At 36.1% G+C, this 12,912-nt stretch overlaps 1 protein-coding gene across 1 annotated transcript in view; it reads right to left on the bottom strand.

Annotated features, from left to right (window-relative positions):
• Positions 1-11,436, bottom strand: part of LOC147403105 (uncharacterized) — a 28,280-nt gene extending 16,844 nt beyond the window's left edge. Inside the window, exons 1-10 of the mRNA XM_086438562.1 lie at positions 11,148-11,436; positions 6,794-6,874; positions 6,572-6,671; positions 6,367-6,451; positions 6,214-6,263; positions 6,049-6,114; positions 5,067-5,146; positions 3,253-3,312; positions 2,858-2,957; positions 2,669-2,746 (exon numbers count right to left, since the gene is read on the bottom strand). Of these exons, the coding sequence (XP_086294688.1) occupies positions 2,669-2,746; positions 2,858-2,957; positions 3,253-3,312; positions 5,067-5,146; positions 6,049-6,114; positions 6,214-6,263; positions 6,367-6,451; positions 6,572-6,671; positions 6,794-6,874; positions 11,148-11,192 (745 nt within the window). The 5' untranslated portion in view covers positions 11,193-11,436. The remainder of the gene's footprint in view (positions 1-2,668; positions 2,747-2,857; positions 2,958-3,252; positions 3,313-5,066; positions 5,147-6,048; positions 6,115-6,213; positions 6,264-6,366; positions 6,452-6,571; positions 6,672-6,793; positions 6,875-11,147) is intronic.
• Positions 11,437-12,912: the final 1,476 nt, after the last annotated feature.

Here is a 12,912-nt window from a genome sequence, read left to right as displayed (position 1 = left end):
CAGGAAAAAGATTGTTTGGATTATGCCCTTAATAGTACCTTTGTGGCTTTGATTCCCAAAAAAGTGGGGGCGGTTGACTTGAGTGATTTCAGGCCTATAAGTTTAGTGGGATCGGTGTACAAGATAATCTCCAAGGTGTTGGCAAACAGATTGAAAGAATTTTTGAAGAAATTAATTGGCCTTGAACAAGGTGCATTCCTTAGGGGAAGACAAATCCTGGATGGTGTGTTAATGGCTATTGAATGTCTAGATTCTAGGATTAAAGATAAGAAGGTGGGACTAATAGAAAAAATCGATATGCAAAAGGCTTATGATCATGTGAGATGGGATTTTTTGGAGTATATGTTGGGTAGGATGGGTTTTGGTTCTAAGTGGATTGGGTGGGTTATGAAGTGTGTAACTTCGGTTTCTTTTTCTATCTTAGTCAATGGTAGTCCGGCAGGGTATTTTAGGAGTTCCAGGGGATTGAGACAGGGCGATCCATTATCCTCATTTTTATTTCTTATAGTGACAGAGGCCTTGGGAAAACTGTTCAAGAGGGGGGTTGAGATAGGGAGGTTATCTGACTTTAGAGTGAACATTGAAGGCCCATTGATTTCGCACTTGCAATTCGCAGATGACACCATAGTGTTCTTAGATCCTTCTAAAGAACAAGTGAGAGCTCTTCGAATTTTATTATGTTGCTTTGAAGCAATTTCAGGTTTACATGGCAATCTACAGAAAAGCAAGTTGTTTGGGGTTGGTGAGGTGCCGAACCTTCCAGTTTTAGCAGCTACTTTGGGGTGCAGTAGTGATACACTCCCTTCTTCCTATTTAGGTTTACCTTTAGGGACACCGTATTGTAGTAAAAACATTTGGGAGGGAGTTATCGAGAAAATGAAAAAGAAATTGAGTACTTGGAAGACAAAATATCTCTCCAAAGGGGGTAAGGTTACGTTGATTAAAAGTACTCTAACGAGTATGCCAATTTACTTCTTATCCCTATTTTCGTTGCCTAAATCGGTGGAAGTTAAGATTGAAAGACTCATGAAGAATTTTCTGTAGAATGATAATAATGGTGGTAGAAAGTATCATTTGGTGAATTGGAAGATGGTGTGCACTCCAAAGAAGAATGGAGGCTTGGGGATTAGAGGGCTAAGACTAACTAATAAAGCTCTCCTGGGCAAGTGACTTTGGAGATTCGGGGAAGAAAGAGACAACTTGTGGAGGAGGGTGGTTCAGGCTAAATATGGAGAGAAGAGGTTTGGTTGGTATAGTGATGAGGCTAGAGGAACTTACGGGTGTAGTGTGTGGAGAGGTATATTGAAGGGTGTTGATAAGTTTGATAAGGAGATTAGATTCAAGGTTGGGTTGGGGGACAAGGTTAGATTTTGGGAGGATCTTTGGTGCGGAACTTCATCTCTGTCTACTCAATTCCCATCCTTGTACGCTTGTTCTTTGAAAAAAAATAGCTCAGTAAGACAGTGTCTGATTCGGAACGGAAACACGGATTCTTGGGATCTGGGATTTAAGAAGAATTTTAATGATTGAGAATTGACGGAGGTTACATCTCTTCTAGATCTCCTTAATTCGATCCAATTTAGAGAGAACAAGCAGGACAGAAGGGAATGGTTCAAGGCTAAGGATAAGAAGTTCTCTGTCAAGTCTTTCTATTATTGCTTGCTTCCGTCGAGTGAGGTTTCTTTCTCTCCATCTATCATTTGGTCCGCTCTTGTTCCTTCTAAGGTGTCTTTCTTTTTATGGCTTGTCTCTTTGGGTAGAATCCTCACCTTAGATAATTTGATCTGTCGGGGGTGGATCACCCCAAATTTTTGCTATCTTTGTTCGAGGGACGGGGAGTCTGTCAACCACATTCTTATTCATTGTTCTTTCTCTCGTGTTATTTGGATGTTCTTTTTATCTCGTTTCCAGGTGGATTGGGTTCTTCCTTTATCTTTTTTTGAGCTTTTAGAGGGTTGGAGCTTAAATATCTTCTCTTCTAGAAAAATGCATCTTTGAGCTATCCTTCCTTTCGCCATTGCTTGGGGTCTTTGGAGAGAGCGCAACAACAGGGTGTTCCATAACAAGGAGAGCTCGTCTCACACTGTGATTTTAGAGATTTTGTGGTTTCTTTTCTTTTGGTCAAAGTTGAGTAAAGACTTTGAGGGAGTGTGCTTTCAAGATTTTGTATTTAATTGGGAAATCGTTTGTGACTCGTAGCACCCCGCCAGGCTTGTATTTTTTCCTTTCTTTCTTTCTTTCCTTTTTGTTCTTTTTTGTCTTGTTGTTTGGGGGCTATCTCAGCCTCCTCTTCTCCTTTTCTTTATTAATAAAATTTATATTTATCAAAAAAAAAAAAAAAATCTAAATACAAAGTCATCAAAAGAAATCCCCATGAATTCTATGTTCTGCTTAGACCACTGAGGGCACTTCTGGTAAAATATAGTTGACAAATAGGGTTAGAGTTGACTCGCATCCTAACACAAAGCCAAACACCATGACAACATCAACTCATTTAAGGTAAAATCAAAAATCCAAACCATCGCATCACAATGACAATTTTAACCAACCCAAAGATCAAGATTCTCATTCACACAACCAGAAATGAATAACTAGTAGATCAGGTCATTGAAATTTTACGATAAAGCTGAGTAACATATATCCATAGATCAATGGTAAAGAAACATACATTCAAGCGACCCAATAATATCCATGATGAATCCATCCCCAAATATTTTATCAAATATCTGAGGGCTGTTAAGCAAAACTGCACAAAGCCAAACACAAAAATTAGGTACTCAAAAAAGCAGATCGGAAAAAGATAAAGAGCAACGTAAGAACAAAAAAGCGAAGGGAAAAAAAAACTATAAGCACTGACTGATCCCCTTGACTATCTTGAATATCATGTGAAGACCATCAACATTTTCCAAGTCTTCACAGATTCTAAACAGGTCTATCAGCTTTGGAAAAAAGTCTTGCTGCACAAAAGAAGATACAAAACTTGTTCAATAACATGTCCAATGCCAAAGGTCATAGTAAGAATAGCATAGTCACGAGTGGAGGAACAAGGAAAAACAGTGACCATTAAATCAGTAAGAAAACTAAAGGAAGCACAGTTGGATAGAAAAGAATATGGTGAAATAAGGTTCACATTGCACAGATGATGATAACAGTTGGAGACGAAGTCAATGCTTGTATTATATCTACGCCACAATTTCATTAGCAAACTATCAAAATTCATCTTTAAGTTTATGTAATTGATAAGAGGCTTACATCGTGTACTAAAAGCTCAATCACACGTATCCGATCCGCAATGCCACTCTCCACCATGGTCTAAAGGTCAAAATTGATTTCATTAACCAGATAAACATGTCTAAAGAAGGTATGCTAAAAACTTCAAACAGAAAATGAATATGAATTATTAACAATACATACAAGAAATTACAGTCTAAAATGAAGGCTAATAAGAAAATATTGAATATTCCACCTTAGAAAAGCAAATAATAATATTGGAATGCATTGTATGCAATGTAAAATTAAAATATGCACATTAAAGTTAGACTTGAGCATTTTCCTTCATGGGTAAAAGTCATGGTTTGAAGTATAACATCGCAAGGTACATAATGCTCAATTGCTCATAGTATTAAATTTGATATTCCAAGGAACATACTAAAATATTTCCATTCATACAAAGCTCAACATGAAATTTAGACGAAAATTTCCTTTAATATATACTTTGGTGAAAATCACAACTGATTTCAGAAACATTTTGGTGAAAAGTAACTTTTGACGGAAATAATAAATTTCAGGAATAAAATGGCCAGAATTCGGTGATATTACTTCTACAAACAATAAAATATTTTCCTTTGAAAAAGCTATTCTAAAAATATTGATAAATATTATAAAATGCCAAAATTTATAAATTGCTTGTAGAAAAGCTTGTAAATTACAAATAATATTCATTCATTCTTATAAATGAATTATGATTAGTTAGGTATTATAATATCTAGTTCGAGAACAATAAATCACCATTAGGTGTGCTCTACAATTATAAACATGTTCATATGATCTCATATTCTAACTAGTTTATGTCACAGTCCTAGAGAATCTGATAAAGGTGCCACTGTCGTAGGTGTATATCACATGCCCTGCCTTTGTTGGGTGCAATGAACGAATAAGACTATATTGGACATCATGGGACAAGGCATGCTTCTTAATGGACTGTTCAGTGATGCTAAGCAGTCCAAGATAGAATAAAGCTACCATTATTAGATCTACCTTCACGGACCGAGTAGACTATACTGTGGAATAGCACAATTGGGGTGATGACATGCCAGTAGACTAGAGATGGATGGAAGCACTATGGCTTGGGCTGCCTGACATGCAAGGTGATGCTCTTAATTGCGACATTACTTGGGTAGTGACCCAAGGATAGTGTCATGGGTGTGGAGAACCCTTTAACATGGTATGCATGCCTACTGACAAATCATCAAGGCATGGTACCGGGGTAGGAGGTCTACCCAGACATTTAAGGCCTGTGTTAGCCCCATGCCCGAGCTTTGTGCCGTACGATCCCTCTGCCATTAAATTCTTCAACACCGCGATACCTTGCCCTCTTCATACTTTACTGACAAAGAATTGTCAACAGATCCCATATACAAGCTTGTAATCAAGATCAAAACACTACCACCTTTTTCTTTTTTTGGCCAAGCAAACAAAAAAAGATATAGACAAAGATACATAACAATAATCATGTACTTTTAAAAACTAAAGCAAAATATTTAATAATCATAGATTATGTACTCTCAATAGCCAGTCCACACATTTTTTATAAGCTTCGAGGATTATGATATTATTATATACGTTCAATGATGATTTATCACACATGGTCAAAATCTATATAAATATTAAAATATTGATACATATTCAACGATATTGACAGATGCCAGGGCAAAAATATAGATTTCAATGAAACCAAGTTTTCAGTCAATGTAGAGCTGCACTGGACAGACGCACCAGTACTTAATCAAACAATAAAAAAACAAATGAAAGAGGGAAAAGAGCCCTCTGTATGAATCCTTTGGCACCTTCAGTATTAAAGGAAGAGTGGATAGATCAACGGCTGGCAACTCCCTCAACTCACTGTTAACACTATGAAATGCCTCATCTGCAAAAGTAACAAAGAAGAACATAGGAAATTCAAGTATACAGAAACCTCCGTACACAAATATAATCTAAAACAATAATCAATCAGAAGTGCGATGGTGAATCTGCCAATTACGAGCAATCCATGAATCAGGAATTGAACAGAAACCATAGTGTAAACAAAACCCAACTTGAAGAAAAATAGAACATGAACTAAACCCCCAATTCTCATACCAGATGAATGCAATTTGTTTATTTTTAAAAGCTGAATATACGATGGATGTCAGCCCCAGGGAAATAAAATGAAAAGGGAATTGCATAGTACAATCTAAATGGAAGTAAAAAAACATAAACAAAATCAACAAAAAATAAAATCTGAATAATCCTGCAACAAGTCAGCCATTAACTTGACATCAAGTGCACAAGTGGATAGGCCTTTCACATGCATTAACCTTCAAACTGGTCTGCTTACAAATTAGGTCTGAGCATACATGAAATACAAATAAGTACAGAAATTACAAAAGACGTGCTAAGCTACAAATATAGATTCTATGGAACTCAAAATCCATGTAAGAGGAAAAAAATTGTTTCCAACCTCCTAGCTATTACAGCAAAAGCAACAGCAATTAAGAATGCGTGCAGTGAAACTAATTTTACTTGACTAATTTAATAATCTACACCAAATAAGATGCGAATCATCCCAACCTCAATCTGTAATAGCAAAGTTAAGAGATAACAGGGCAACAATGCCAAATCATGACTAGCGAGAAAAGTTCTTCAAACCAACTTCATACAGATGCATAACATCGTAGTTCATATTTTCATTCAGATGCCAATATGTCATTCCCACTTCCAAAGAAACTGTTGTACAGAAAAACATAACATATGGAAGAACTCAAGCACAGAAGAAAACTAGTCAATTACCATTGGCCTGTGACTTCCCAGATGTCTCCAGTGTCTCTGTCACAGAGCGAGGACCATTCTCAAAACCTACAGAGAAATAAGGACATTCAAAATGCAGAATTAAACCAAGTGGAACAAGAGTTCCACAATAGTACTCCAACACGTAACATAAACACATATACTTACTACCGAGAGTATTAAACTGCAGGTTTCTTTGCACACTACAAATTTGATCCCTACAGAAAATGATAGAGAAAATTGTCAGAGCAAATGAAATAAAATTGAAGTTCAATTTCAAAAAAATAAATAAATAATAAAAAAGATATGTAGACAAGCCACCATATATAAGAGCACCCAGTAGCCTCTTGAAAGCTAAGAGCTAATTCCGTAGAATACTCTGGATCTTGCCATGAGATGATTGTATCTGGAAAATCAAGAAATTATTCCACTTTAGCTACTTTAACCAAGGGATTATGTAACTTAAAAATTGCAATGGAATAGATAATTTGTAACATTATGCACCCCCCAAAAAAAGTGAGAATACCTTCCTGCCTTCGATATATCTCATCTGATCGAATACGATGCACGAGCAACGTTTCATTGTCGTCTTCATCAACAACAAACAAACCAAGATCTTCTGATCTCTGCATTAATAAATTACATTCAGATCAAAATATCACTTGCCATATGAACAAAATCATTTTTATGGAAAAGGGGTCAGAACCTCAAATACAGCAAGAAAGTAAGATTGGGGATAATGACAAACCTCCAAGTAATCAACGGTAACATACCCTGTTCCCCGGTCATCCCATTTTTCATCATCATTCAAATGATAGACCTTAACACGCTGAAAATTTTGGAAAGCAAGTTAGGCAAATCACTTCAGCCTTTCTCTAGCATACATATAAAAAGAATAGGGGAAGCACTCGTGGCCCCCCACATGTTCTCATAAGGCACCCCATTCAAAAAACTACCGAAGAGCTCATTTGGTAGTTTCTTAACAAACCCAGTCAGATCCAATTGGTACAGGTTGCCAAATGGGTTCATGAGCACTTCTAAAAGCTATGCCTTTGCAAATAAGGGATCTCTCTACCAACATAAATATCATACAGTTGATTATAACACTAATATTACAAAGCAAAGTATTAAGTTTCAGTTTCGACATCTATTTCAGTCAGCTTGGGAATTAATACAATTTTCATGGAAATGATGGAAATATTGAGAAAATTTTCATTCAAACTGTAGGAAATGATAGAATAAGTATGAAAATACACTAATAAAGTTATCAAGCTGCAATAACAACTCTATGGAGTGTGTAAATGAAGATCAATAGCATTCCGCGACAAGGTTGGGGCACGTATTTGAGAGCCGATAACCCAAATAACGACATAGACCCAAACAAATAACGACGTCATACTAACTATAGAAATCTTAGTATGTAACAACACCATACCTACTAATTAGAACATGGATGATTTATGCATTTTGCTTAAATGAATGTGTAACAAGGTACAAAGTTTCATGCCATTACGGCATAGACCCAAACGAAACATTGAATGTTTTGGATTGTCTCGGAATGTTTCGATCAAAGACCGTTTTAATTTTTCTCCTAATCAACCATTGCATCGAGAAGAAATTTTAAACCTTGCATGTCAATATGCTTCAAAATATCAAATAAGCCAATACATCGATACCACACCCCCCAAGAGACTGCAAAAGGAAGAAACTTCCAAAGGATATCCTCATCATATTATATTGGAGAAGCAAGTACAAGGACTATACTAGTAAATCTGGTATTCGTTTCCATTCTATGAAAATTTAGTCTAAAAAAGGTCAATTGGGAACACTAAAGAAGCTATCATTACCTCCATATCTACAAGAAGGTAAGGTTGGCTTTCATTCCAATTGCCATTTGGTCCTATCAATTAAGTCCACTTTCCCAACCCGATGGAGCAATATCTTTACAGGAAGAATACTTATCCAAATTATTGTTCTTACGAAATCAGTACCTTGTTTCCTTCAAGTCATTCACAACGAATTCCCCAAGTTCTTGAATGTGGCTATTACTGTCTACTCTTTTGGATCTCGAACCAATTTATCTTTTCTCCACTTACTTGACCAATAGGGAAGTTAATCTCTAGTTTTTCGTGGAACGATGTGTTTCCAAGAAGAATACTTATTCAAAACATTGTCCAAGTGAAATCGATATCTTGTCCCACCCATCACTCACAATGAGCTTTCCCAATTCTTGAAAGTGGTTGAATTGTTTACTCTATGGGAACTCAAACCAATTTATCTTTCCCCCACATAGTCCCTCTTTCTTCGGTCAAACATGAGCAGCCTACTTACTAAAAAAAATGATAAAGGGGAAAAAGAAAGCAAATGGTATTATTTCCTATTTGATTAAACTGGGTTTAAAAATAAACACATCAACCAATAAATCAGATTTCTATATCTAGGGAGATCATATTGCAGACAAGAAGACGGTCATTTGTAGTATGGAGGTAAGAAATTCTAGATGCAAGACCCCACTGTAATGGACATGAATGGGCTATTTGAAAATAAAGAATTTAAAAAAAAAAATTGGGGACCTGGTGGATTGTATATGGAAAAAAGAATAAGCATCTTCCATACTGGCTTTCAAATAATAATTATAGTCCTCCATACAAAGGAATTAGAATTGTATATGGGGAAAACTCAAAGAATCCATATGCTCATCTCCCCTCGTCGTTTCTCCCTGGGTTTGTAGGCTGATCGAACGTCCAATATGGCTTATTGAAGAAGGATGGACACATTTTACGGGAAATTCGATACTCATAAGTCATAAACACCATTTGGACTCAAGAAATTATGTAATATCGTCTCTAAAAGTCAATCGAGTCCCTTATTTTCCATGACAGGTGATTGTAATGCCAATAGATCAAGGATTCACAGTTTGAGGACGTCTAGGTGGAACATCTATCTTCAACAGGGATTGATCTTAAAAGTTTTGAGACTTATCTCAGCTAATCTCAAGAATAACTGCATGGCTTTAATGGTGATCCAAGTGGCAAAATTTGTGATTTTTTCGATATCTTCTCCAATTTTTGCCATTTTTTCAAAATTTTCTGCTGTCGAATCATTCCTAAAACTCAACTGTGTAATTATGATGGTGATATACATGAAAGAAAAACAAACACAATACAGTGTAATTGAAGCCTCCCCTATGTCTTATAGGAGATCTTTTGGGCCTCAATCTATCATTGAATAGGTAGCGCAAATGCCCACACCCATAGGAGAGTCCGAATGCCCACCTCCCCGAGGGAGTTAACATTCCGTGGCAAGGGAAAGGGAGGGATCACATGAGAGGGAAAGGGAACCCGTCCCTCACCGAACCGGCCCACTATCGATGAAGGTTTGCTAAGGGTCTGATTCAACGTACTATAGATTCAAGTCCACACATAGAGGGAATCAATACTAATAGACCCACAAAGATACATATAAGAATAAAGGGATTTTCAAATTAGATTCTTTTTAATATCACTGGGGGGTTTCTTTGTTGGGCAGTGTAGGATATTTGGAGATGTTTTACGAAGGCCGTAAACGAGGGATCAAAGTTTCTTCCATTATATTGAAGGCATTGTGGATTCATTCAGAAGGAGTGGCAATGAGTGTGGGAGAGAGGGAGAGTCATATCAGTCTGATAAAAGGGGTGAGCAAGAGATTAGCAAGGCATATGGAGGTGGGGAAAGGAAGAGTAGTGATATAGAAGGAATCTTAGGGAAGGGTGTTGAGTAAGGGAATAACAACATAGCGGGTGCTGAGTAAGGGAATAACAACATAGCGGGTGCGAGGGAGGAGGAGCATTATCAAAGGAGGGAGGTTGAATTTACTTAGGGAAATTATGTCTTACATTCTAGATAAATTGTGATTGTAAATATGCATAGCAGTAGAAAATGAAGAAAAAGGATCACCCTGATGAAGAAGATAGGACTAGACCTGCTCAAGGCATATGGAGATGGGGAAAGGAAGAGTAGTGATATAGAAGGAATCCTAGGGAAGGGTGCTGAGTAAGGGAATAACAACATAGTAGGTGTGAGGGAGGAGTAGCATTATCAAAGGAGGGAGATTGAATTTAGTTAGGGAAATTATGTCTTACATTCTAGATAAATTATGATTGTAAATATGCATAGCAATAGGAAATGAAGAAAAAGGATCACCCTAACGAAGAAGATAGGACTAAACCTGCTTTCGAAAATTCACAATAAGTCATCTAAACTAGATTCAACCCAGACAATCTCACCTAAAAAGTGCCAGCTTGTTAAAATGGTATAGTTTGTAAGCATTAAAGCCATAGACTTGGGTTCGAAACCCACGTCCACTTTTGAGTTACAGATCTCATTGAAAGCAGACTTAACAGGTGGTAACAACAAACATCTTTTGAAAGGTGCCAGCTTGGTGAGTTAATATAGTCTGTGAGGGGTAATACCACAGTCATAACAGCAATATACTCATGTCATTGTCTTGCCAGATACCCAAGTAATAAAAAGAATCAGGACTTACTTGAAATGTTTATCTATGGTGAGTCCACAAGGTACAACCATGTATTGCGGCTCCAGCTAAAGAAATTACAATTCACCACTATGAACAGCAATATAGTGTTTCGTGAGATCCTCTCGCCACTACCAGTAATTACAAGGTAGGACAAACCCAATCCTAGATTTACGAGTTCAACAATTTTTTGTATCTCAGTAAACGCAAAACATGATCCTAGCGTTCGCCACTAAAATGACCTTGGTTACTAGATCAACAAATGAATCCACGCTAATCTTGGCAAACAAGAATACAAATCTCTTCTACAAGGAAAATTGATTAAAAAAAACCTAGAAGTAAGAAAAAACCATAACAGAAATCAATTATCAAAAATAAGATCCACAGTCCACGACCTGATTCTTGAATCCAGCCATAGGAAATAAACTTCAAAGATTTCTAAAAAATAATCAAATTTACAAAATTACTTCAATAGAAACAGAACAAAAAATGAAAAAAATGAGAAAAGAGATCAACTTCAATTCTAGGGCACCAACAAAAAACATGAAATGATAACTATTGAGCTTCTATTAACGTAAAAAGACACTCACTTGTGTAGAATTCGCAGGAGAACGGGTTTTTCCTTGTGCGCCCATCGCTGATTACCTCTCTATCTCTACAGAAATCCGCAGAAAGGATTTACAAAGATATAGAACAAAAAAGATTACTAATAGAAGACTGATTAGGGTTTCGGGGAGAAAAAGATCAAGAAAATTGGCGGGAAATTTGAGTTCACGGAGATCAACAGGAAACCCTATCCGCCATTAACGTAACGGAGGAACCCTCGATTTTCTTCCGTCTCCCTCTTCCTGGTTTAGTGCGAAATTTCCGCCGCCCTTCGCAAGAAATACTGAGAAATATATAAGAACGCGAAAAGACGAAACTACCCTTGGGTTTCCCCTTATATTGCGAAGACACTGAAGTGCGTATTAGTTCCCCGTTACAGAGTTAAAAGCTCATTGATTCCAATTATACCCTTCAGCTTTATAAATTACACCTCTAACTGCACATTCTTCATGTTATAATGGATTCTACTCGATGATTCCAATTGTCTGAGTTGATTTCAATGGTCAGAAATAGAAAGAATTAAAAAAATCTCAAAAAAGGTGATTTAGACGTGTCTCTCTGTGTTATGGTCAATAATAGAGATACCCTTATCTTATGTTTTAAAAAGGGGTTACATGTATTTTGACTTGGGTTTTTGTTGAGAGACTAAAGTACTTGTTCAGAGAGTAATGTAAATGAACTAGATACTCTCATCTTTACGAAGTTTTCTATCTTTAATCTTCATTCTATCGAACTCTTGACAAGATAGAAATTTTGGAGAAATTTAAAATGGATTTTTCAAAAATCAATCATCTTCAATTTCTTTGATAAAATCTTTTAACCTCATTTTTAATATGAAATTTTTATCTTTTATTTAAACTTCTATCTACTTCAACATATACAGTCTTCAAGAACAAAATAGGATTCTGGAAAAAATCGAAGACGGTGTTTTTAAGTATTAAAAAAAATGGGGGGATTTCTTGTAAACAACTAAGGTGAGATTGAAAATAATGGGTTGGAGAAGATGGTGATTAAAATAAAAATACTTTTTTGACAAAAATTAAAAGACTTGAAGATGATGTATTTTTTTAATAAAGGTAGGGGATTTTTTGTCAACAAATTTGAAGATGACACAATTTTGAATATGGGTTAAGACGAGAATATTATGGTCATTATATACTTAATCTCTTAAATATTTCGAAGCACTTTAAAGGTCGTATCTAAATTGGGAGCGGAATCTCTGCAAGAGCTTTTTTTTTTTTTTTTTTTAATTTTCTATAATGATTTTTTCATAGTCTTGAATCATTCATTGCTAGACTCAATACCACCAGCATCCTTCAGTTTATCGAAACATAAATCATCTTTAAAAATAAATAAATAATTGAAAATAATTTTTTAAAATCACGATCAATTTAAATGAATGATTTTGAAAAATGAATGGTTTTTAAAGTCTTTAGATTTAATCTTTTGTTGATGTGACGATATCTCAGCCGTTCAAAAGTACAGCAAGGAACTACTCCCATCTAAAATGGCCTCTCAAAAAATATTATAATATCCTAACATATGAATTATTCAACCAAATCTACTTATTTTGGTCTAAAGAGATTTGTTTAGATGGAGTCCCATTAAGCTCACTAGACGAACCGCGATCTTTGTTATTTCTTACGTGATGGAGGATTACTGTGCACCAGCTGACGTTTACACTCACGCGCTCAAGGGGGCAATTGAGTAATTTCATCGAATACTACAGTTGTCTTAATTGGGCCCGAC

The sequence above is a fragment of the Akebia trifoliata genome, chromosome 4 (genome assembly GCF_017979445.1).
Source record: "Akebia trifoliata isolate Shusen 1 chromosome 4, ASM1797944v1, whole genome shotgun sequence".
NCBI classification, from domain to species: domain Eukaryota; kingdom Viridiplantae; phylum Streptophyta; class Magnoliopsida; order Ranunculales; family Lardizabalaceae; genus Akebia; species Akebia trifoliata.
This window is presented reverse-complemented; position numbering and strand designations above follow the sequence as displayed.